Consider the following 23,496-nt stretch of genomic DNA (forward strand, 5'->3'; position numbering starts at 1 on the left):
AACTTGTGTTTTTTTCCACAGACATATCCAAGCTTCTTTTTTTAAACCATATAGAAATCACAGAAGCAGATATGGAAGGCAATTACTATAATCACTACATGCCAGATTTGTCACTCTGAACGACAAACAAAATATGTAGAAAAATCAATTCTAAATGCCTCACTTTTTATCTTTAAATAACAAAATGGTAATATAAAATGGTTTATGAGATATTCTCTCTCACGCTACTATAAAAGCAAACAAATTTAAAGGGGCTTAACAGTTTATAAGGTACTGCTCATTGGCTTGCTTTAGGCATTTATTCCAGAGGAAAATGTTATCAATCACAAGCTTATCATTTAATGCAAATGCAGCCTGTGCTGATACTTTGCTAAGATTTTCTGCACCTCATTTTACTATGCAAAACTCAGGGAAATTCTAGTTTAAATGTAATTCATGTTTAAGACCTGTAAGCTTGAAATAGGTTGGTGGTTAACACTACATAAATTCATATTGCACACATGGCTTTCTGCATGTTTTAATCCACATTTGCTAATGTTCTGCATGTCTAACAGACAGGATCACTTGGCTGATAAGAAAATTGGTAACTGGCTGATATACTCAGTTTGAAATCTGTCCAAATTAAGACAAGAAAAGCTAACACGGCAGCAATGAACAGACATGTAGCATTCATCTTTCTATCAAATCACCAGTTTGCTAAAGTGTCAATGTGAAAAGTTAAAGTTAGATGGTTAATATTAGTCAGAGGGGAGTCACTGACTAATCTTCTCCAGCTTACCTTTTACCCCAGACAGCACTTTTTAACTGAACCATATTGAGATAAGCCTGACTAATATTCAAAGTCAGCTATCTACAGAGAGAAGTGGTAGCGGTGGTATTAACCTGATCAAAGCTGAGCTTGGATTTGCACAACTATGAGTCTGGGAGGAATGAGGTTCTGATACGTTAGACATAACATCTCCCTTCTGCTTTTTAAGCAGGTTACCCTTAAACGTGGAATTCAAAGACCGCAGGCATGTAATGTTTTGTCTAGTGTAGTCTATTAGCATTGTTTTGCGCCTGAATAAATGAATAAAATAAAAGCATGTATCTGGTTTTAAAGCAAAAAAAAAAAGTGTGTTCAGAGCACTCATGGAAATGTTGGCAGTGCTATCTTATTCCTCCACATGGGCTGTTGTTTTCCTGTCGGCTTATCGAAAAAACTGACTCACTGTTCTCAGCTGGTCAAATGAGTTTCAGTGACAGACGAGGTCTGTTCCATAAACAAAAGAGGGGCAGAGGTGGTTTCCAATAGTGGAAAGAGTTTGCAACACAGACGCAACTGGCAAAACAGAAATGGAAGTGCGATGTAAAGTGATTCATCATTACATCTTTCTCTGGGCCCACAGTTATGCTGAACTCATTACAATGCCTTATGATTGTTAAATTTATGGTACAGTCACAATGAGGGACAGTACAGATTGTTCCTTTATGATTTAACCGCCACAGACCTGCAGTGAAATAATAACAAAATACATGGAAACTCCAGACCTCCGCAATATTATGATGAACTAAAACCCTTCCTGAAATGGGGTGTCGGAGTAATATCATCAACAACAGAGTGGGTTGGTTAGATGGCACGTATTGTAGTATTGTTCCCCTGTGGTATTTCAGCTCAGGAAGTTTAGAACAGAGCTGCAGAGCAACAGTCATACGTGGCTCAACCAGCGGCAAGGCACAGAAACTGGCAGAGATAAAAACCGCTTTAACCTGAGCTCAGTGCTTTCTTCTCCTTCCTCTTAGCCTGGTGGCAGTGACCTCTAGAGAAATTGGACTTAGTTGCCTGAAAACTAAGTGTCCACTAACTAACAATTGTTCATTATGAGTTTTGCTAATGTCTGTAAAAAGAACGTGGCTGCATGAAAAATAATGAACTTGAGCCTAAAACAGAAATGACAGCATTTGTTCCCCCACCCGTGTCGACTGAAGAAATTAACTGGCTAGCACTACTGAAATTTTAGAGCATCGCTAGACACAATCTCAAATGTTGCTGTGACAACATCATCTATCCAAAACTAATTTAATCCAGTAATCCGAAGCATATTCAGTGTTTGGGATAAGAGTTAAATTTTAAAGCGAGTTACCAAACTATTACTTGTCTTTTGGTTCCATTTTAACTTGCAGACAATGTTCATCTACTTTAAGTCTCCATGTGCGAACATGTTGTTTGGTTAAGCTCTTCATGTGTTTATTCAAAACCAAATAAATAAAGAGGGGGACACATCAAACTGAATGGACTCGCCAACATGACCGCAACAGTTTGATAAATAGATAAGCTACTTTTCCAAGTTTACCATAGATTTCAGTTTTACTAAAATGCTTATGCAAAGCTGAGACAAACACTGCACTATTATAAACAAAACCGTGCACGGTGTGTATATTCTCATACCAAGCTCTAACTAGAACTACAAGTGCAAGGGATGCAGGTGCTGCAACATCACCACCGCCATATTTTATTTAAGCAAAAGTTCAACTGTAATGGCTCGTAAATAATATATACTGAAGCATATAGTAGCAGTATGGAACGTGAGTGAATATGAAACAAAGCATTAGACAGTTGGCCAAAGAATGAAAAGGCAAACTGTACACAGCTTTAACTCAGGTATGTTTCCACAGATCAGAGCAAATTTATCTTGTAGTGGCACAGAAAATTATTCACGCTTTTCTACCTGAAAACCTGCGTAACTCAGCTTCAAGCTGTTCAGCCAGACTTCTGAAGAAAACCAGTTGTAACTTCCTGCTCACCAGTTTCTTTTAAAAGGCTACTCATGACCTATAAGGCTTTCCATGGCCCGATGCCAGAGTACAGCAATGAACTCTTAATTCCTTACTATCCAAAAAAAAGCCTCTTAGATCTGCTGGGCTAGTTCTGCTAGCCGTTCCAGAGTCCACATTAAGGTCAAAGGGTGACACAGTGTTTGCTGTACTGGCACCTCCACTTTAATGCAGTCTTCCAGTTAGTTTTCAATCTTACACACAGTTTTTAAACACACTTGCCTTCTTGTTTGACAACAAGTTTTCTGTTTTCACAATACACCCATAATTTTTAGTTTATCTTTTTTTACTTATTATTCTGCCTTTTGGATGTTTTGTAAAGTTATTTTATATGCTTAATTGTGTACTTGCATTCTGCTCGTTTTTTTATTTTATTGATGGTTGTTTCTTACCGCTATGCTGCCTATGGAAAGCACTTTGTGTTTGCAGCTTAGAAAAGTGCTGTACAAATGAAGGAGCTGGCTGTTCCCTCATTTCCCAAGAGGTCGCCACAGCGGATGGATCTGCATGTTAGCACAGATTTTCTGCCAGATGCCCTTTCCAACACAACCCTCCCATCTCTCCGGGTTTGGGACCGGTGCTAGTAATACACTAACTCATGCCTTCCCAAGACTGGGTTTGTGTCTCCTCATAGTCTCGAACGGGGGGATCTTTCAAGTGTAAATACATTTTCTTCATTTTGAAAGTCTGCCACCAATTTAACATGATCCAACCTATCAGTATCAACAGTAAAATCTAGCTGCGAACATTCCATTTTTTGATTCCACAACAGCCATCATGGGCAAACGCAAGGAAAAACAAAAATGTCAGCAGTCATCAGATAGATTCATTTCTCGATAGTATGTGAAATGCCTCAAAAATAACCTTAAGAAGAAACTGGAGAGGACCATCCATGAGCAAATCTAACACTAAAAAACCCCAAATAAATAAATAAATTGCATACAATACACCCATTTGTTTTTATAGCCCTCAGTACAGCCTGCCTGCTGTAGCACTTAAGTCTTCCTGTCTCAAGCCAGACAAATCATTCAGGAGGATCTACAAATCATTACTAGTCCACAGATGTACATGTGATCTATATTACGGAGCCAAGGGCCCAAGGTTGTTTTTTTTTTTGTTTTAAATAATACACTGTGACATGTCTGACTGAGTATTAATTCATGGAAAGCAGGCAATCCTGTCAGCATCAAACAGATTAGACTATAACAGTCGCAAAGATCATTACAGACAAATACTGTCAGTAAACTAACAACACACATGTGTACAATTCATGTACACATTATTAAATCCACTTAGTAATCATGCCTGGCAAAACTCAACCTTTTGTTAGTTCTTTTTTTTTTTTTCCTTCAAAGTTTAGACACAGCATTTTGGTGAGCAGTTTCCTTACTAGTATCTCTCCATTTATTAACCCAAACTCCCACTTGCTGTCGTCTTATATCGTTACCATTTCCACTTCTTGCAGGATGGCACATTGTGATCTTACTGACTCTGAGGGAGTGTAGCAACAATTTCCTATATGTGTGAAGCCAATTTGTCTTATTGTGGACTGAACAACACCCAGATCTTTAGAAACATTTTTAGCCTTTTTCAGCTTTGTGAATCTTTTCTACAATCCTATGAAAGTGCTTCACAAGAACTGCACACCTTCCATGGCTTTATTTATAGGAAAGGACACCTCTAGCATAACTGGCACTTCCAATCTCGTTAATTAGAACACCTAACTCCATGTAGCTTTTAGAGAAGCTCTTAAAACAAAAGTTCACTTATTCTTCCTCAGTCTGCACTCCCAGTTATTACCAAACGTGCGCAATAAAGAGATAAAAAGTGCGCTGGTATGTGTATTTTTAGTTTATTCAGACTGGCTCTGTCTAGATTTGTGACATAGATAAAGATCAGACCAGATTTTATGACTAACTCGCGTAGAAATCACAGTTACTCAAAATGTGTCATAGGTGTTTCTTGGAAATCTGTAGTTTTGAAGAGTACCTGAACACTCAGGGACTCAAATCTGTGGTCACCCCAAGCGGACATAGCTTCATTTGATGGATTACACTCACAGGACACTAAACCAATTTATCCCACTGCGCAATCGGAAACAAAGAGCCATGAGTGAGGCCAAAAAATATGCGTTGTAAAAGACTTGCGTGAGGTGTTAAAAACTAAGGCAAGTGTTTGTCATAATATGAAATATTATAAGGATTTATTAATAAGGATTTGCTTTCTCAGAAACAAATGAAAAAAAAATAGTTTTAAAAACAAAATGAAAATGTAAATTACTATAAAACCCTGCTAACAGTAAGGTCTAGGCTTAGGAGCGTTATTTAACTGTAGCAGGTCACGAAATTTGATATAATTTCCTTTTTTTGTTTTAAACATTTCAGCATTTCCAGGCGGGTTAGAACAGTAAAATCGGTTTCATGTCTCAGAGAAAACTCACATTTAATACACAAGCCTATAATAGTTTCTTTGTATGTAGTTGGAAAGGCGAGGCATCAAGTAATAACGGGGTCTGTAGTACGAGGAAAAAAAAGTTTAGGCGCCGCTGCTCTCGAGCAGGCTGTCTCTCTATCGCTGACCGCTCGTGCAGTGATAATCTGAGAAGGCTCGCGCAGGCTCGCGCGGGCTGTGAAATATTACAGTGGGATTAGTGACAGTTTAAAAAGCAAACTCCAGCTCACCTGCGAGATGTCATAGCAGTCTCTGAAAGCTGTCAAGTGCCCTCAAACGTTCCCCTTCTGGCTCCGCGGAGTTGTTATGAACACTGAGAGGATCTGTTGAACCTGCGTGCTGGGCTACACATAACTACCGACACGCCTTCCGGTTTTTACCTTCAAAACAAAGGCCTAATTTAAGGGAGGGGGCGTAAAAGATAAACCCGGAGCGGATTCATTTTTGTCAGCCTCTTGAATGAATATTACTTTTGAATTGTAATTTTTTTTTCGTCTTAAAAAAACTGAGATTTCAAGCTTCAACTTCTCTTGTTTAAAAAAAAAATCAATTTATTTATTTATTTAATTATTCTACAAACTAATTCCGACAATAGTTTGTAGGTGTTTCTTTTGGGGGAGTAGATGTAGAAAGCTGTGTAAATGTGGTGCACACCAAACTTCACACTTTTCTCGCCTGACAAACTCCAACTTGATGTCATTTCAAGATCTTTTAGCCCCAGATTACAGTCTGGAGCTTATAACCAAAATTAGATCGTTAAATCCTCACTTCTGATTGGCTGAAACCGTGTGCGAGTTAAAAAACACCTAAAAGTTGCACACCTGTTGCTACTTAACTAAAAGCAAGCGGCGTGTTTGCTGCTGTCCGCGGTCATTTCTGTGTCTCCATAGCTGCTTGTGCTAACTGTTAATGTTTAATATAATTATCAGTAGGAGGAGAGTGAAGCTGTAAAGTAACAATATAAAACGGAATTTTTTTAAACCAAGTTATTAGTAATCAACCTATTTTCTCTGCTCAACTGTAAAGCTCAGCTACTGTCTTCAAAGATAAAGCTTATCTATTTGTTTAGCATTAACATACAGATATACACACATACATAAAGAATGGCAGTGCTGGTGGTGCAGGAGTGGAGTAGGCACTGAGGCAGAGCAGCATTGACGTCACCAGCCTGTGGTTATCAGTGGAGGTTAATCTACTAGGGATGGATGGGCTTATGCAATTGTCTGTGAGCCCACAGGCTTCGCATGTATGGATTTGCTTTTCCACTGTTTGACCCAGTGTTCTGCTGCAGCCTGCAGACAAACAGAGATGATAGAGTGGGAATTTCTCCTCTCTCTGGAATTTCTAGTAGATGTCTCTCTCTCTTCTCTGCCAGGTGCAGTGTGCTTCAGGCTGTATGAATGGGTTTGAACGCAGTTTATTGTTTAGGTGCGGTGATCAGTTAAAAATTATCCCGCCGCATGATGGGGAGGACATTACCTCCTGATCGATACCTTGGTGGAAATTGATGAAGACGCTGAGAAATAACTTGTTTTAGTGTTAAAAGTGAGCGAGAGTAACTTGAAAAACAAAGTCATTAGCATTTATTGGCTGGGATGCCCTTTGTATATTTTGTGCTGCACCTCCAGGCGCGTATTTTAGTAGACAAGTGGTAGAAATTGACTTTGGCTTCTGCATGTGTTGGAGAACACGATCATTCAGGCTTTAGAGTTTGTGTGTGATTTTTGTTGGGAGGTATTACAAATAGCTGCACTCATTCAGTTTTTATCACCCTGCAGACCCAGTGTCCTGTTGAATCTAGAGGGGGGTGTAAATGGACCTGAGAATACAAAGCCCAGTTTCCCTCGGGGCCTGGAAACCAGGATGTCCCCTCTACCCTGAGGCGGCTGCTTCTATATGCTAATGACCTTTGACCCCCATTTTTGCCTTGAGACTTGCAAATCTGCCTGCACAAAGATTGGAAGAAGTCTGGAAAGGCAAACAAAGAGGTCTTACACGGAGAGTGATGCAACTGGACAGCTGGAGCCCAGTCAGAGATAAAGAACTTTTATTACCATGTAGACATTAAAAAACAAAACAAAACAGAAAAACACAAACAAAACTGTAACCTTGGTGGTGGGAAGCCTTTTACACAGAGGGAAGAAGTGTTCGACTATGTCCCAAAACACAAATTTAGTCAGGATTTTTCAAAGAACAGCCTCTTCCGTCATGCCATGGTGTTTGGCTTAGGTATGATCTGATGAAATGCGTTCCACTCTGACCTTTGAACAAACTGCACTCCCCAACATGTGCTTAAAAAAAAAAAATCTGAAAATCCTCTGTCTACCTCCAAAGCTCTTGCTAAACTCGGCTCTTCTCAGAGCCACTCGGTTTCTCAACACTTTCATCAAAATGAGCTTCCTCCATCTCCTAGTTTCAGTGAATCCGTCTCCCTGGAAAGGTTTGAGCCGGAACTGTCCACGCCCCGCTCACTCCTCCATGAGCCACCCGGGATCATCATTTAATTCCTTGTGTACATGTTCTGTTTTGTTTTGATTTAATTCATGGAAAGAAAAAAAAAACCCTTTAATCAAACTACTTGCAGTTATTAACTCGAAAATGATCTTTCCCTCAGTAGGATCCCTCACTGGGCAAAACTATTTCATCCACAGCATTTCATATAGTTTTAATTAACACAAGATGCGGTGTCTTTCTCTGTCATTAGCGAGGAATAAATTAAACTCATTAAATCTCGAGCTTAATGAAAATGCTCGAGACAGATTTGGGATGCGCTGAATGATGTATGAAGCTGTGCAGCAGCTACTTTTTGTTCTTTTTGAATCCGGGACTTTCAATTAGCAGCAGGCCACCGCAGACTGCTGTTTGATGAGTTGAATTATAAGAAGTAAATATCACTGTTGCCAAAAAACGTTGTTTATAGACGTGTTTACGAGCGTGTTTCTGTTTTAATTGCTCTTAAAAACTGCTTGGCTTTGGATATTTTGAATGTGAGCAGAAGCCTCTTGTTAGCACAGAGCTGTGATTACCTCAGTCTGCGGAGGAAGACTAATGATCCTGAGATATTCAAGGTTTCCACTAAACTGCACTTAAAATATTGGCATTTTAAAACTGACCTGTATGTGGAAATACCACCAGCAGCCTGAACCACTGATAAAGGCAGGATGGATCCATGCTTTCATGTTGTTTACACTAAATTCTGACCCCAGTCATCCAACCACCCAATATTTTTCCAGTCTTCAACTGTCCAATGTTTTAGAGCCCATTTGAATTGTATCCTCAGTTTCCTGTTCTTAGCTGACAGGAGCGACACACGCTGTGGTCCATCTGGTCCCACGTGCTGTGTGTTCAGAGATGGTCTGGTAGTAAAGAGTGGTTACAACCTGAGTTACTCTTGCTTTCCTGTCAGTTCAGTCTTGTTCCCTCTCCTCTGACCATCAATACAGCATTTTTGCCCATAGAAATGCTGCTCAGTAGATATTTTACTTTTTTGGACAATTCTCTGTAAACCCCAGAGATGGTCATGTGGGGAAGACCCAGTAGATCAGCAGTTACTGAAATACTCAGACCAGACAGGCTGGTCTGAGTATTGTAGTCATGGAACAACAATGCTGCAGTCAAAGTCACTTAAATAGCCTTTCTCCCTCATTTTGATGCTCAGTTTGAACTCCAGCAGCAGCATGTCTACATACCTAAATGCAGTGGGTTTTGGCCACGTGATTGGATGGTTAAAATATTTGTGTTAGCATCCAGTTGAATACCTAATGGGAACGACTGTTTTGCTAAAACGATGATGAGTTGGTTTTTGCTGAGGGCACTTGTTCAGGTAACACCAATTCTTAGAATATTCAAGTCCCCCTGTATATATATTTAAAACATCCTAGTTGTTCACATAGATCAGCAGCGCATCGTCTCGTCACGTGAAAATATGTGAGCTTTAAAGCCAAGTCTGCAGTGACCAACTCAGCCACAGACTCAAAAGGCGACACTAACATCTGCTAAGGAGCACTGCTTGTGGTAGGCGAGGAACTGGCACAAATCTCTTTAGTGATGACAACTTTGATTTAGTGTGTTCAGATAGGAAATGGTGTCAGTTGGTTTGAGTTGGGGTGACCTCTTACACAGCTACATGACAAGGTGTTTATTACAAGCTCCTTCACCCACGCACGCTTCCTTTTCTGCCATCAGTTTGAAGTAATCCAACAAATTTGTCCACTGCTACCTGAGTAAAACAATTCATTAAAGCTGTCGACGCTGGGATAATGAAATAACTAGTCCAAAGTTCTGATCCATACCTAATTGGGAATCTCTGGAAGATCAGTGACTCTATTCTGTTGAAGAGAACAAAATCAAACCAGGGAAATGTGAGACATTGGTAAGGTCCCAAAAGCACAGATGTGCTAAAATCATTCCAAGAAAATGGTCTCTATACTTCCTAGCAGTTGAAAGTTGTAACCATTAATATTTCAGTTTCCAAGCTGCTTTTTTCCTGCTAAAATTGTACTTTCTGGAATGAATCATTCAAATGTTGAGTGCTATAGCCACAACTGGGCCTAGTAGTCCCCTAATGTTTGAGCTATGAAAGTCACCAATGAGCAAAAAAAAAATAAATCAAGTAAATATGAATAATTCTCTAACTTTGATCTCTCCTCTATTATCTCATATTAGAATTGAAATATGCAGGGTGGCAGCTGTAAGCTGAAGTTCTGACCTGTAATCAGTAATCAAAAAAAATACCGAGCTTTGATGCAGCACAAATGAGGACAAAATGAAGATGACAGACAAGATGAGACTCCATTTGGTTGACGGTTTATTTCATGGTGGTAGGAACACAAGACAAAGGTCATAAAGTTAGTAATGTTCAGGTCATGCCACTCTTATCGGTGCACTGCCCTTTGACGAGGTTTGCGCAGTCAGACAGTAGTTTACAGAGGCCAGACATGGAGGGTAATCCACATGTAGACATAAATAAGGAACAGAAAATAGATTCAAAAATCAGTAAATAGAAGATTTTTTTTGTAAAAAGCCAGATGGGATATTTGCGTAAGCCCTCTGGGATATTTTTTTCATATGAGTATGAGCATTATTACTAATATAGTCATTATTATTATTATTATTTTGTATTACTCATTTACATTATCAGAATGAGGCTAATACACTGGCTAAAGTAACAGAACAGTTACATGGATAACGTCTTCGTCACCTGCTCGCAGTTCAAGATGACTGGTTTTTAAGGCAATTCATAGTTTCCATCCAAACCATACATGGACTGCAATTGTCTTTTTTTTTGTTTTTGTTCTCGAGTCCAAGTGGTTCCACCTGAAGTGGTCAAACTCCAAGAAGAGTGTAATAAAATAAGACCAGTTTAAGCTTTGAGAGAGTGACTGCTGGAATTTTAAAAGCATCTTGGGACACTAGAAGAGGGATTTCTGCCCTGGTGCGGACGCCCAAAGAAACAAGCGCACACAATCAGCTTCAGGGCTATTCCTCCCCCATTTACAGAAGTATAGAGCATCGTGTGGGTGAACAGACAAAAGTCAGACATGGCTCCAGTGTATAGTACTAAAAACATAAACCTCCACAGATCACACGTTTTTGCTAAATTTACACTTAAAAATTGCAGGGCTGTACAAAAACAGGTTGCTTGATGACTTTTAAGGAGGGAAAGATAATTAGGAACCTAAGAGAGAAAAGGAAACGAACAAACAAAAAAGTACAAGACCATTTGATACTCAACCACGAACAGGCATGATTTAGTCTCAGAATATTGCCAAGGTTCTCATATCAAAACAAGTGTCTTTCAGTCATTCATCGAAGCTTATTGTGGTTCAGCAAAGACGACTCCACGTTGCAACAGTTCACTGAATTGTACAGGATTCGCACTAGTTAAACAAACCCATGCGTTACTAGGTTAGATCGCAAGTACTGAAGGATTATGTATGTTTTCCCAGTTTTTTGCGGCTGCTATGGCTTCAAAGGGTCACAATAGCGTCACAGTCTCTCTCTTTTTCTCTCTCTTTCTTTCTTTCACTCAACAGCCGAAAGAAGAAAAAAAAAAGATTCCTCCAGGAATGTTTCTGGGTGAAATACAAAAACATGAATTTAAGTCTCAGGTAGAGTTTTTTTTTCTCTTTTTTTTGTGAAGATTTTTTTCTCTTTGTGTTGACTGACTGCTGTTTGACAGGACATTCCCAAGAGAAGTGGCTCTCGTGATAAGATCTCCCCTTGCCTCCTTTCTGTCTGTCCTTTTCTTCAGTCTTTGCTTTCAGCACCTCCTTAAGGTCAGATATGGTAATAACTCTTCCCTTAGACACCATTAAAGGCCCTGCAAAAACTAACTGCTCCCGAGAATAATACAGAAATATATATCTATCAAAAACAAAACAAAAAACAAAAAAAATGAGGAATGACCAGACTTTAAAGATATCTGTGAAGCCTGTACTTTCTGAAATCACTGAGAAGTGAAAATAAAAGAAGAAAAAGGAACCTCGATTAGTTTAAAACAAGAACAAAAAACGCCCCCCTCCCCCGACTCCCAGTTATTCAAAATAGATTTTTTTTCTTGGACTCAAACAAACAAACAAAAAAACCCCAGATTTTTCAAACCAACACTGCAGAAGTGCATGCATTTATAGTGGTCATCATTAGTTCATCTGCTGATTGTAGAACAGAACGCACAATAGTACATGAGAAGCACAATTTCTCCAACGAGAACCCATCTTACATATTCACAGTCTCAGGTATTATTTATATACTCTATATTTATAACATCTATCCATGTCTGTGATTCATGTCTTGACTTATGACTAATAATATGCAAGTCATTGTTGAACGCAGCGCTCTCTCTCTCTCTCCGTCACATCGGGTTGCGGTGTTAGTGAGTCATATTTCAAAACTAAAGGCTTGGATGGGATTCAGATCGAGTGGAGAGTTTTTTTTTCTTTTTTTCCTCTTTTCAGGGTGCTGTGAGATGGGGTTGATCGAGTGCTTATGACTGTGTACTTTCTCACTGTAGCAGCTTGACTGATTTCTGAAAAGTCCCATTAGGAAAATACAGTGGACTGAATACCAGGGCTGAATACAGAGTTTCTTGACTGTAGTCGGCAGCTGGCTGCAGCATCGAAGAAACGCACGCACCGGCTACAGCATCCATCTCTCGTGAGGGAATGTGTGTCTATCAAAGATGTATAGGCCATGCTTGGGGAATGTGGAACGGCAGATATGGCACCGAGACAAGGCAGTAACCGGAGATCATCAGCAGGGTCCACCGTGTTCAAGTAATGGATGAGAATAACAAATAATAAAAAACAAAAAACTGGTAGGGCTGTTTTTTTTTTTTAAAGATTCTTTTAAAACATCAAACGTGACATGGATTTAATATCTGTTGTTTTCACAGAGATGCCTTCTTTTTGGAAAAAAAAAAAATGAAGGGCCTTGAAAGAAAAGGAATTTTTTACTGTGAACGGAGGTGCGGATAAGAGCAAAATATATAAAACAAAAATGAAAACAACATATTCATTTTCTTTCCATATAAAAAGCAATGAGAAGTATACAAAAATAGAAAATAATTACAGCAGGAGACATGGGCGCTATAGAGGGTGCGGGTGGGAGGGTTTCTTTTTCTTTTTCATTGCTTGCGATATTTCTGTCTCTGCTGGAGTTATTTGGCGGCGGAACAGTGTAATATTCTGGGGCTGTTTAAGGCGTCCTCCACCAGGTGGAGATCCACCCCGTCCACCACCACGTCCTTGATGCAGCCAACGAAACCCGTGCTGTAGGCCTTGGGCAACCGGCGGGCAACCGGCAGCTCCTCCAGACCACCTGAGGAGGGACAGGAGACGAGGTTACTTTGACTGTGAGTCACTTAAAGGGTTATTTCAGTCAAATCAGCCAGCAGTTCCTTTTTGACTTTAAGCTTTTGTTTTTTTCACCAGCAGAAAAATACTTTGCACAACTAGTCAACTGATCTTAAAAATCAGTGTAGTGCCCCTTTAAAGATCAAACAGCGGGATAAGGGTTCGGCTTTTGCATCCATCAAATAGCCAACCTTTGAAATATTTTGGTACAAACTACAAAAGCAGCTACATGGATTTGTCAGGTTGTATTACAGCCTTTGATATTTTTCGCTATGACACCAGCTGATGGACATGACAGGATGACAGTGTATTTGTCAGACTGCCGTGATCAAAGTGAGAAGGAGCCTAGCACGGCAGTCACACAAAACTGAAGACAGACAGAGAACGAGAATGTTCTTTTAATTTGACACGGTGTATAAAGTACAAAACACTACAAAAGAAAGGTGGTGATGGAGTATAAAGTGATGAATGCTTAACATCCTCATTATTTTTAATTTGTTTCCATCTTTGGTGCTAAGCGCTCACTGCCGTGCTGTAAACTCCCCGTGTATCACATGTCCATCACCTAGTCTTCTCAGCCCTCTGGCAGCCTTTGTTTGTATAGAAGTCTGATTTCTTATAGGTGCTGCTCTTTGCTGCTCATAACTGAGTTGGCCCTGAGGTACAAAACACAACAGCATCCTGAAAGCACAAGAAAACTGAAAACAAAACATTTCAGAAATGGTCACTTTTTTTGTTTTTTTTATGTTGTTGTGTTTTTCGAACTCTGGGCCACCACTTGTATACAGCTGCTAACTACCCACTTCTTCTCGTATTTATTTCAAAGAAACCAAAATCATTCTTTTCCTCTGTGGCTCAAACCCCCCAAAACTGAGCGGATGGTTTGCAGCAAGTTTACAGATATTAAAGGTAGAGTCTGATCTATTGAACATTTGTGGACTATGCTCAAAAGCTGAGTCTGTGCCAGGAAACCAACCAGTTTGCAAACTCCTTTGACTACAATGACCTGGATGACTGAGAACCTTCACAGACATACTGCCTCCACTGGCTCGCCTTCTTCCCATAGTGCATCCTGGTGCCAGGTGTTCACCAGGTAAGTGACACACACACCTGGCCATCCATCTGATGTAAAAGAGAACATGATTCATCAGACCAGTCCACCTTCTTCCATTGCTCATATGCCCATTTTTGGTGCTTTCAGTGGTGACTCGTCTGCAGATATGCAGCCCCATAGACAATAAACTGTGATGCTCTGTCTATTCTGACACTTTTCTATCATAAAAACTTTTTTGGCAATTTAAGCTATCGTTGCTCATCTGTTGGACCAGACCAGCCTTCACTCCCTGCATACATCACTAACTCTTGGCTGCCCATGACAATATCACTGGGTTACCACTCTTCCGTCCTTGGACCACTTTTAATAGATACTGACCACTGCAAGCGGGAACACCTCACAAGGGCCGCAGATCTGGAGATGCTCTGATCCAGTCATCTTTAGCAAACTCTCTCAAATCATTACGGGTGTAATTCTTCCAGTTCTCCTCATTTCTGGGTGCCTGCTCAGCTTCCTCTTTTGATGGTGTTTTGAGCAAACATAAAGTAGTCATTAGTGTCTTTCTCACTAAGACAGTGTGAAACATCTTTATTCAGAATTACCTTGAATCTGTTCTTAGGGGAAGAGAGACCAAACCTTCATTTTCCATGCCTTACCTATTTAGCCCTCTTTTCTGTTTCCCTCTTTGGTATCTCCAGGGTCAGAACCCTCCTGCATCCCTTTTTCTTCTTTACTTGATGCCCGTGCAACTCATTTCACCCCCGCACCTTCATCTCTTCCATGTTTTGTGAGGCCGAGAGTTCACATTCCCGCTGAGCTCTTTACATCCCCTGTCCCTGCCCACATTAATCGGATTGTGTGCCTCCGAATCAGGAGTCGACAGGGCTAATTTCATGCGAGTTACAGATGAATTAATGATGAACAGCGAAAAGGGGATTTAAAAAGGGAGAAGGGCTCTCGATGGGAGGGCTACGTGAGGATTATATATTCTTGCTGCAGGGCTCGCTCAGCACCTGTTCCACTGCGCTGCCTCCCCATGCGTGTTTGTGTACGTGTACCTGAGCGCACGAGCACACCTCTTACATGCGGCGAGACTCTTTAAATGTCACTCGGGCTGCTTCTCCTCACAGACCTGCGTCTTTTTTTCGCTGTGCACTGTGCATTTTAAAGAACAGTCTGACTTTATTTTGCTGCCCGTCTTCAGTGTTATTTCCTCAGAATGTTCAATCCAGCGGTGCTGTGTGTGTTCTTTCAAAAACGATTTCTCTGAGCCAAGTTCAGCCTAAATTGAACTCGAGGTAGATAACGGGCCGACTTTGGTCATTTTCAATTCAGGAGAGTAGACAACTTTGGAGTTAGTCAGATAGCCTTTCATTTCTCAACTCAATACCTGAATAGGCTTGGACATTTTTTTTTTGCCTAAACTGCAATCTTTTTTTTTCACCTGCCAGAAGCTTTGCTTATCCTCTGCAACGGCATTGACTTCATTGCTCATTTTTTGGCAGCCCAACCAGTGGCTAGGATGAAAAAGCACTATTTTGCACAATTACAAGCATTGCCATGCTTTATGTATGGCATAGGTAGACACATTTTCAAGTCTGAATTAAGAGTTTCACTTTTTTCCTGCATGTGTGGCCACCTACCCAGCCAGAGTGCTCCATCTGTGTCCAGCTGTGTTGATGCCAGAGGTGATGACCCTGTCACCGGTGCCTCGTTGCCAACCTGTAGAGAGCCATCTCGAAGTGCTCTGAAGAGGAGAAAGACAAAAGGAGAAGGGCACTGGAAGTGAGTACGTGTGTGTCACAGTGAATAGCTTTAAATTGCAGTTTCGTTTAGTTTGAGGCATCAAGACTCTATTGCTCGACTGCCAGTATACTAAGCACTCACATAACTGCCTTTGCCAAGCAGTGTTCTAAATGTGCCTGTCTACCAGCTAACAGATGCCGTTAGAGCACCATTTATTTGAGGTGGCTCCATGTGGCGCATTAGCACACACTTAAGAATTGTGAAGACAGAGCTGATTTGAACCCCGCTAAAGTGGGCTTCCAGCAGAGAGAGTGTCATTAGAGGCAAGCCACAAACACAGCTAGCTATGCAGCTTTGTGAGTCGTATGCCACATGCTGCGATTTACACCATCATTACCATCGAAATGATGTCATCTTCTCATGCGGTCTCCCTGTTAGTCCGGGATGAGATTTGGCCTAGTTCCTGTTTGAAATGGATGGAGCAGCTTTTCAGGGATCGATTATTCCCGCCTTACGTGATGAAAGCGAACGAGTTATCCCCCCACGTGACCAGTCGCCATGATGCCGAACGTAAATGCTCACCAACGATAATGCAGGGGTCGCAAGGAAGGTGTTGAGTTTGGCAATTAATTTATTTTTAATGATGAAATCCATTAAAGTGACATCACCATGGGACAGAAAAGTTCGACACACTTTGTGTTTTTTTTTTTCTTCTATCCATTGTTCATTTACTAAATGTTACTGTCTCTAATTCAAGTGTTATTTATTGTTCGTGCACATGCGCCTACAGTCACTGGCCAATTCATTAGGTACACATTTTCAACTACTTGTTAACACAAATATCTAGTCATACATGTCATCCTAGCTTTGGGACACGGCCTAGACGACCTCCTGCAGTTCAAGCTGTGCATCAGAATGAGGAAGAAAGGTGATTTAAGTGACTTTTAACATGGCGTGGTTGTTGGTATTTCAGAAATCTACTAGGATATACCCACACAGCAATCTCTTACTGATTCTGTGACACGAAGAAATTATTTAGTTCTGAAGGCAAAATGGGGTCCAATCCAGTGCCAGCAAGTGTAACTAATAAGTTCAATTCAAATTTTATGTATATAGCACCAAATCATAACAACAGTTCCCTCAATACACTTTATATTGTAAGGTAAAGACAGTTTAAGAATACAGAGAAAAGCCCAACAATCTGATGACTCCCTCTGAGTAAGTGCTTTGGCAACAGTGGTGAGGGAAAACTCCCTTTTAACAGGAAGAACCCTCTGGCAGAACGTGGGAGGAAGACAGGAAAGTGAGTGTCGGTGAGTGTATATGCACCTGCTACATGTTTGTATAGACAAGGCTCAACTGTATCAACAACTGTTTATGATGTGACTGACTAGTTTTGTGGTAAGTACAACGTCATCTGTCCTGACAAACTGATCAAATAAATTCTGTTGTTAAAGCTATCCTCTTCCAGCTGAGGGCCCTTGCGAAAATTAAGAAAGTTTTGTCATCTGCTGACTTTGAGAAAGTAACTCATGCATTTCTTTCATCCAGGCTTGACAACTGGAAAAGTCTTCCAGTAGTCAAGCCTGGATTTTCAAAAAAACCTGAAGGGCATTTGTTTTTGCACTTTGCACTTTTTGCACTTGAGACCCATGTTTGGTAGTTTTCACTAAGCTTATGCATTAAAGTGCATCAGGCTCCACCTCCGGGTAGCAACACATATGCAACAGGTTTATACTTCATAGTTGGCTGCATGGATTAGTGCAAGTTTGCACAATCTAAGGTCTCAAGCATTAAATCTGTTAATGATTGATTTCACACATTTTGTAATCTCTGAGTTACAAAAATGTCCCTGAGGTCCACTAATGTGTGACAAAACGTGAAACTCCATGAATGATGAGACTTTCTTTTTAGATTAACATCACATGCATTTTCTGACTGTTTTGAAGCTTTTGAGTTTACATAAAACAAGGGGAATACCACAGTTCTGCATATATGATATGTCTAGTGAGCCAAGTCTTTGCAGAGGCAAAGTCATTTTCACTTCTCTGGCGAGGCAAAGGTTCCAGGGTTTGAAAGTCCCAGTTGTTAAGATTATAGCAATTTAAGCATGTGGTATGCCTACAGCTGTCCTGAGAGGTCAACAACAGTTCAAATGCTCACAGTATGCTTGGACCTTCATCTTCGCTGCTTGCAGCTATATTAATGTTATTCATACTGTCTTTCTATTCTTTTAAATCAAGCATTCTCGCAAGTCATCTACAGAGCAAAATACAGTGATGTGTATGAAGGGGAAATACACATACAAATACGCATTCACTTTTCTTATTTATTCATTTATTTACTTATTTCCTGCCTATGCGTGTGTGTGTGTAGATATTGCAGGATGTTCTTCCTTTTTGAACATTTATTACCGTGTCAAAGCAATTTGATGCATAATATCATCCTCGTGCATGACCAGGCATGAAAATAACGTTAATCTGGAACTAATCAGAGTCATCTCAGTGTGAGGGATCGCTGTGTAGCCGAGGATTCTTGCAGGAGATCACAGTGTGCAGCAACACAAACACAATATGGATTAATTCTAATCCTGGTCTAAACGTAAAAGCTTCCATCACTGATCCCCTGTTACCTATCGTCTCCCGTCTTACCTGCTGGCCTTGATGCGTATCCAGCTGTTGGTGTCAACACGCACAGTAGAGCGCAGCACCACGGGTTTGGAGCCCAGGTCATAGGTCATTTGGACATGTCCATCTACGATTGCTAGGGCAATGTAGTCTGAGCGCTCCACGCCCTTTCCGCTCCACAGCACCAGACCCTGGGTCGTGTCAGTCCGGATGCTCAGTTCAAATTTGTTCACCAGCAGAGCCTTCTCGCTAGAAGGAGAGAAAATACATGTCCATTTATTTGTCTGCTACATCAGAAAGGAGTTCCAATCTTTGACATACCTATGGATATTGCATATAGGAAGCAAGGGTCCTGTGCAAAGGCGCATTACCTGTGATGACATCTGGTTCTATTTGCTTACATATTTAGGAAGAAAACTTTGTAGCTTTAACTCTGCAATCACATGCTAACAGAGTTACAGGGATTTTGAAAGAGAATCAGGATGCTGGGTGAGTAGCAGGGGGCTGTTTTGCTATTAGCTTTTCTACATCCTACTGAGCCTGAACTGCACTGCTGCCTACTGCTTCCTTTGTTGCTTTGTGCATTGCTCTGTGTGTGTGTTGTTTAGGCAGCTGTTTGATCTCCCGTCTCTTGACTGCTACAGCTGCCAGGGTGATTTGGATGCAGAGACTAGGAGACTTCCCTTCTATCCTTAAGAGGCACTGTAAGCCACTGTCACCGCTGCGTGAGTAAAGTACACAGAGCAATGTGCCTCTGCTGAATTCGTGCACAGACAGACACCACCGCACATCCATGTCTGCATACAAACGCACTAAAAAAGGTCCTCCGTGAGTCCACCAGAGATACAGTAGACATCCAGGCAATCATACCTCATCATTCAGTCTCTGCACATTTGTTTGCACATCAGCAAAATGGAACTACTGCCAACGTCTTTAAAGGGTATTTAAACACAAAGACAGAGACAAGGTGAGGACACGTACGACAAAGAACCAACAACACATGGATTCAATTAAAACAAAAAACAAACAAAAAAAACAACACCACAGACCTGGAGACAGATTAGACAAGACAAGACAGACGACAAGGCAAGGCAAGGGAGTCAGCACAGCAAACAGGGAAGCACATGGGAGTACAGACAGGACAGGAAATGGGAGGGAATAAAGAGAGAATGAGAATGGCAGCTCTCCTTAACCTCGAGGAGATTTTCTTCATTTTTTTTCCTGTTTATCTTCCATTAAATGATGTCTAAACAAAGCAGTAAGATGATATTTAACTTTGGAATAAAGGAAACTTTGACAGCTCATGCCAAAAATGATGCCAGTCGCCTCAGCAGAAGCAGAGAAAAAAAAAAGGATTTTCTTTTCCAAAAACATGCTTAGGTTACAAACATCGACCCCCTTGATTAACCAAAACTGCTGAGGTAAACAGGAACACACACGCCAAAAAAAATAAATAAATATTTTTTTCTCCAGAGAGAAAAAAACCTAACAAAAATACAGCTTAGTGAACCTTCTCCTGGCAAACCCTCAAAGAGCTTACAGGGCCCAATAAATCTCCACTGGAGCGGATTGTCAGTGATAAGGTCAAGGTTATTAAAAGTGCTGAATATATCATGAATAAAACAACGGCGGCGCACAGCGCTCTAGATCTCATATACACCACAGACTTCATAGATTTCTGCTGTGATGCTGTTTCTTTTTGGAAATGGAAGAGTTTTATCTTCTCCAATTTTTTGTTTTCAAAGCTGAAAAAGGCCTCTCAGGGTGTGGACCTCCATTTCAACTCTAGGTGGCAGTAGTGCTTAGAATAATAAAAAGCCATGTGGGAGGACAGCTATTGCAAAGAGACTGCAGCTCTGGATGGATTTGTGCTGTTATCAGAGCTCTTAACTTTTTCAGAATTTATTGAAGCATATGCAGAGGCTCTTTGCCTTTCGTATTGGTAACTCTATCTCAGTAATGGAAACAGTGTTGTCTCTGCGGAGGAGGATTTAGCCCTGTGAGAGGTCGACGAGGGGTTGTCTGGAGGGAAGGGGAGGAATGAAGAGGTGATACGCAAGCCGACAGCACCACATTTTTGATAGCTTTGAGAGACTCACCTCTGGTCGGATGGGTTCTCCAGAGACTCGGGACTTAAGGGAGCAGGGGGAGAAAGTCAACGGCATGCAGTGTAAGCGCAAGGGGCAACAAGGAGAAAGGGAGGGAGGGAGGAGGTCTAGTTTAGGCCTGGAGCTGCAAAAAGCATAACTTATCTGCTCTACTACAATATCGACCACGTCGAGTCGATAACAACTGTTGTGTGATCATAGGAAGAGTGTAGCTTAGCCTTGATAACACCACAACCATAAAAAGGTTCTCAAGGGAACCGCTGAGATTAAGATGGATGACTAACTCTCCAAAATGCCTTGGGATCAAGCATTTTTTTAAAAAGTGAAGCATCAAGATTAAGCACATTCATGGTCAGTGTCCACTGAGGTGCAGAGCCCGCTTTAAGTCAGCGTCCAATTATTGACCAGCTCCTTTATATTTATGGCTCTGCACGCTACAGTGCTGCGCCAATTACCTTCTGTCCAGAGATGAAAGCAGCGAATGAGAAAAATTGGGCAATTGTCCAAAAATGGGGTCAAGCACGTATCAGTTGAGAGTCATGGCCAGATATGATTTGTCTCTGAAATAATGGAGCTTGAGCGTAATCGACCTGAGCTTCCAGATATGGAGGAGGAGGAGTGATCAAAGGGGTGCTGTAAATAGGAACCAAAACATTAACCCGGGGTTAAAGTTTGACATTTTGGCCTTAGCGCCACTTAATGGCCGAGAAATATATTCATTCCTTTTACCAGATCAAATCCCACCCAATTGATTGTGCTCCTTTAGAGTGCTGCACCAAGAGCCTGGTATGCTTAGATTCACCCTCATTGTGGCTCTTAGTAAATGTGACATCCATTAAACTTTTGACAGTCTGGCTTCAAGGACCGCTGTCCCCTCCTGCTAAGTGAGATTGATGCCCATGGCTACACACTGAGGAGAGAGATCTCAATTGGAGGTCTAATCTACAAAGGGAGACAAATCTGTGATTAACATGTCACAGCCTTTCTGTACAGCCGACTCTGTAATTATTCACAATTACAGTTAGAGATCTGGCAAAAATGAAATGACAGAAGCCCTGGCATGGAGTGGAACTCTGGGCTGAATCCAGTCGGCTTAATTTGAGCCGAATTCTGCTTCAGCGCTTTGTGGGACTTTTTTAAAAAGAGGTTACTTACCGAGCTAATGAGCAGGAAGAAAAACCTTTAATAACTAAGGCATGACCGAGGGTTTTCCCGCGCACAAACTCCACAGGCACCAGAAACTAGGTTGAGGGGTATTTAGTATAACCTCCTCTTGTAGTTTTCAAGGGGTCTCATTCATTTCTCACGTTAGCGCTTAATGCCATTCAGCATAAAGCGCATGGCAATTCATTTTGTTTATGAACGAGCTACAACCATGCATAAAATATTGCACATTCTCAGTACAGCAATTCATTTTCTCGGAGGGCTGTGCACAATGCTTATCATGCAAACATTCATGCTTCCCTTTGCACTGAAAGGAAAAAAAGACAGGAGCTAATGACACTGCATGATGTATTAAAAATAAGGAAACCTGTCAAATGAAATTATGGATATGGGCCTTGGATGCGAAATCTGGCTTTAACGGTTAAGATGAGTTCTGTGTGGATATTAAGACGGGAAACTGAATGTGCTTTAATCTTTGCATTTGGGTTATCAAACATGGATTTTTCTTTTTTTACTGCTGTTAGTCGGGCTGGATTTGAAACTTGGGTAAATACCCAGTGTTAAAGTCTACTTACTCTGGGATCTCATTGGTCAGTTGGCTTGAGTGAAAAGGAGAGACAGTGAAGGACATTCACATGAGACAAAGACACGTGTGGACAAAGACAAGGGAGGTCAAGGACAGAGGACGAACAACTGGAATGCTAACGGCATCAACAAGCAGCAAAGACACATCAAAAGGCACACACGGATATGTGACAGAATTCTCCAGCCAGTTGTTTCTGAGTGAGCGTGAGGTATGAGCGTCCACGGCAGCATGATGATCTGCACACCGTGGCCCGGTTTTCACACCTCTGAGTGTTTGTGTGAGGAGCTGCGAGTCGAAGATATAGAGCCGTATGCTTGACGTCGTTTCAGGCTCATCACATAAACATTTTTGTTTATGCCAACCTGGAGGCGCTCTCTTGCCAACCTTGTAGATGGATGGAAGAGTAAAAATGTCTCATCAGTTGCCTGAAGTGAGTGGATTGCTGTTTTTTTGTGTTTTTTTTATACAACAGCTCCAGAAATCGTTTTCCAATTACGTCACCGGCTTTCGGGGTGTTAAAATTGAAGCCAACACATCTTTGAAAGCGTGATGAAAAACGGTCATCCGCACATGATGACCACATCAACATAGGATGAGAAGTTTAATCGTGTGTGTGCTTACTGTCCAGCATCAGTGCGAGCTACGGGGTAGACCACAGAGCGAACCGAGCGTGCTCTGGGCAACACTGTGATTGTTAACTGTCTCGCTAATTAGTGAAATCCTGTCAAAAGCGTAGCGGGACTTGCCACAGACAGAACGATGAGCTATTAGCCAAGCGCCTAGTTCACCCTGAAGCCCCAGCACTGATGATATCATCAACCACGGGAGAAGATGGAGAAAAGAGGGGTTATTTGGCTAATAGCTTCTACAGTAGAGATGGCGGATGATGCTGAACGGACTGTAGTTTTTCTTACCTCCTGGTAACAGCGTTGTGGTACTCGATGAACGTCCGTCCGTCAAAGGCGATGGCCTCTGTCTCGCCAGCAGACTTCTCGTGGATGGCTGCGAAGGACAGGGGCGGGGCGAGGAACGATGAGAGGATGAGATCACACCAATCAATAAAGGTTCAGTTATCAGAGCCGAAGGCAATGAA

General features: G+C 41.3%; 2 protein-coding genes and 1 long non-coding RNA gene across 11 annotated transcripts in view; 1 reads left to right on the plus strand and 2 right to left on the minus strand.

The window, feature by feature from the left end:
- ptpn11b (protein tyrosine phosphatase non-receptor type 11b) overlaps window positions 1–5,650 on the minus strand; it is a 34,316-nt gene extending 28,666 nt beyond the window's left edge. For both annotated transcript variants that reach the window (XM_005454124.4, XM_005454123.4), the window contains exon 1: window positions 5,496–5,650. In XM_005454124.4, the coding sequence (XP_005454181.1) occupies window positions 5,496–5,509 (14 nt within the window). In that variant the 5' untranslated portion in view covers window positions 5,510–5,650. The remainder of the gene's footprint in view (window positions 1–5,495) is intronic.
- Window positions 5,651–6,123: 473 nt separating this feature from the next.
- Window positions 6,124–10,789, plus strand: LOC112843374 (uncharacterized). Of its 2 annotated transcripts, none has more exons than XR_003215705.1 (2): window positions 6,124–6,810; window positions 7,044–10,789. It is a non-coding gene; the product is annotated as an uncharacterized LOC112843374 (long non-coding RNA). The 2 variants fall into 2 exon arrangements; XR_003215706.1 differs by having other exon boundaries at window positions 6,124–6,640.
- Window positions 10,768–23,496, minus strand: part of agrn (agrin) — a 261,140-nt gene continuing 248,411 nt past the window's right edge. For 4 of the 7 annotated variants that reach the window (XM_025902006.1, XM_025902005.1, XM_025902004.1 and 1 more), the window contains 6 exons: window positions 23,318–23,405; window positions 22,393–22,416; window positions 20,645–20,677; window positions 18,570–18,794; window positions 15,816–15,919; window positions 10,768–13,083 (listed from right to left, as the gene is read on the minus strand). In XM_025902006.1, coding sequence (XP_025757791.1) covers window positions 12,923–13,083; window positions 15,816–15,919; window positions 18,570–18,794; window positions 20,645–20,677; window positions 22,393–22,416; window positions 23,318–23,405 — 635 coding nt within the window. In that variant the 3' untranslated portion in view covers window positions 10,768–12,922. The remainder of the gene's footprint in view (window positions 13,084–15,815; window positions 15,920–18,569; window positions 18,795–20,644; window positions 20,678–22,392; window positions 22,417–23,317; window positions 23,406–23,496) is intronic. The other 3 variants (XM_025902009.1, XM_025902008.1, XM_025902007.1) reach the window with 2 other exon arrangements.

The sequence above is a fragment of the Oreochromis niloticus genome, linkage group LG20, assembly GCF_001858045.2.
Source record: "Oreochromis niloticus isolate F11D_XX linkage group LG20, O_niloticus_UMD_NMBU, whole genome shotgun sequence".
NCBI classification, from domain to species: domain Eukaryota; kingdom Metazoa; phylum Chordata; class Actinopteri; order Cichliformes; family Cichlidae; genus Oreochromis; species Oreochromis niloticus.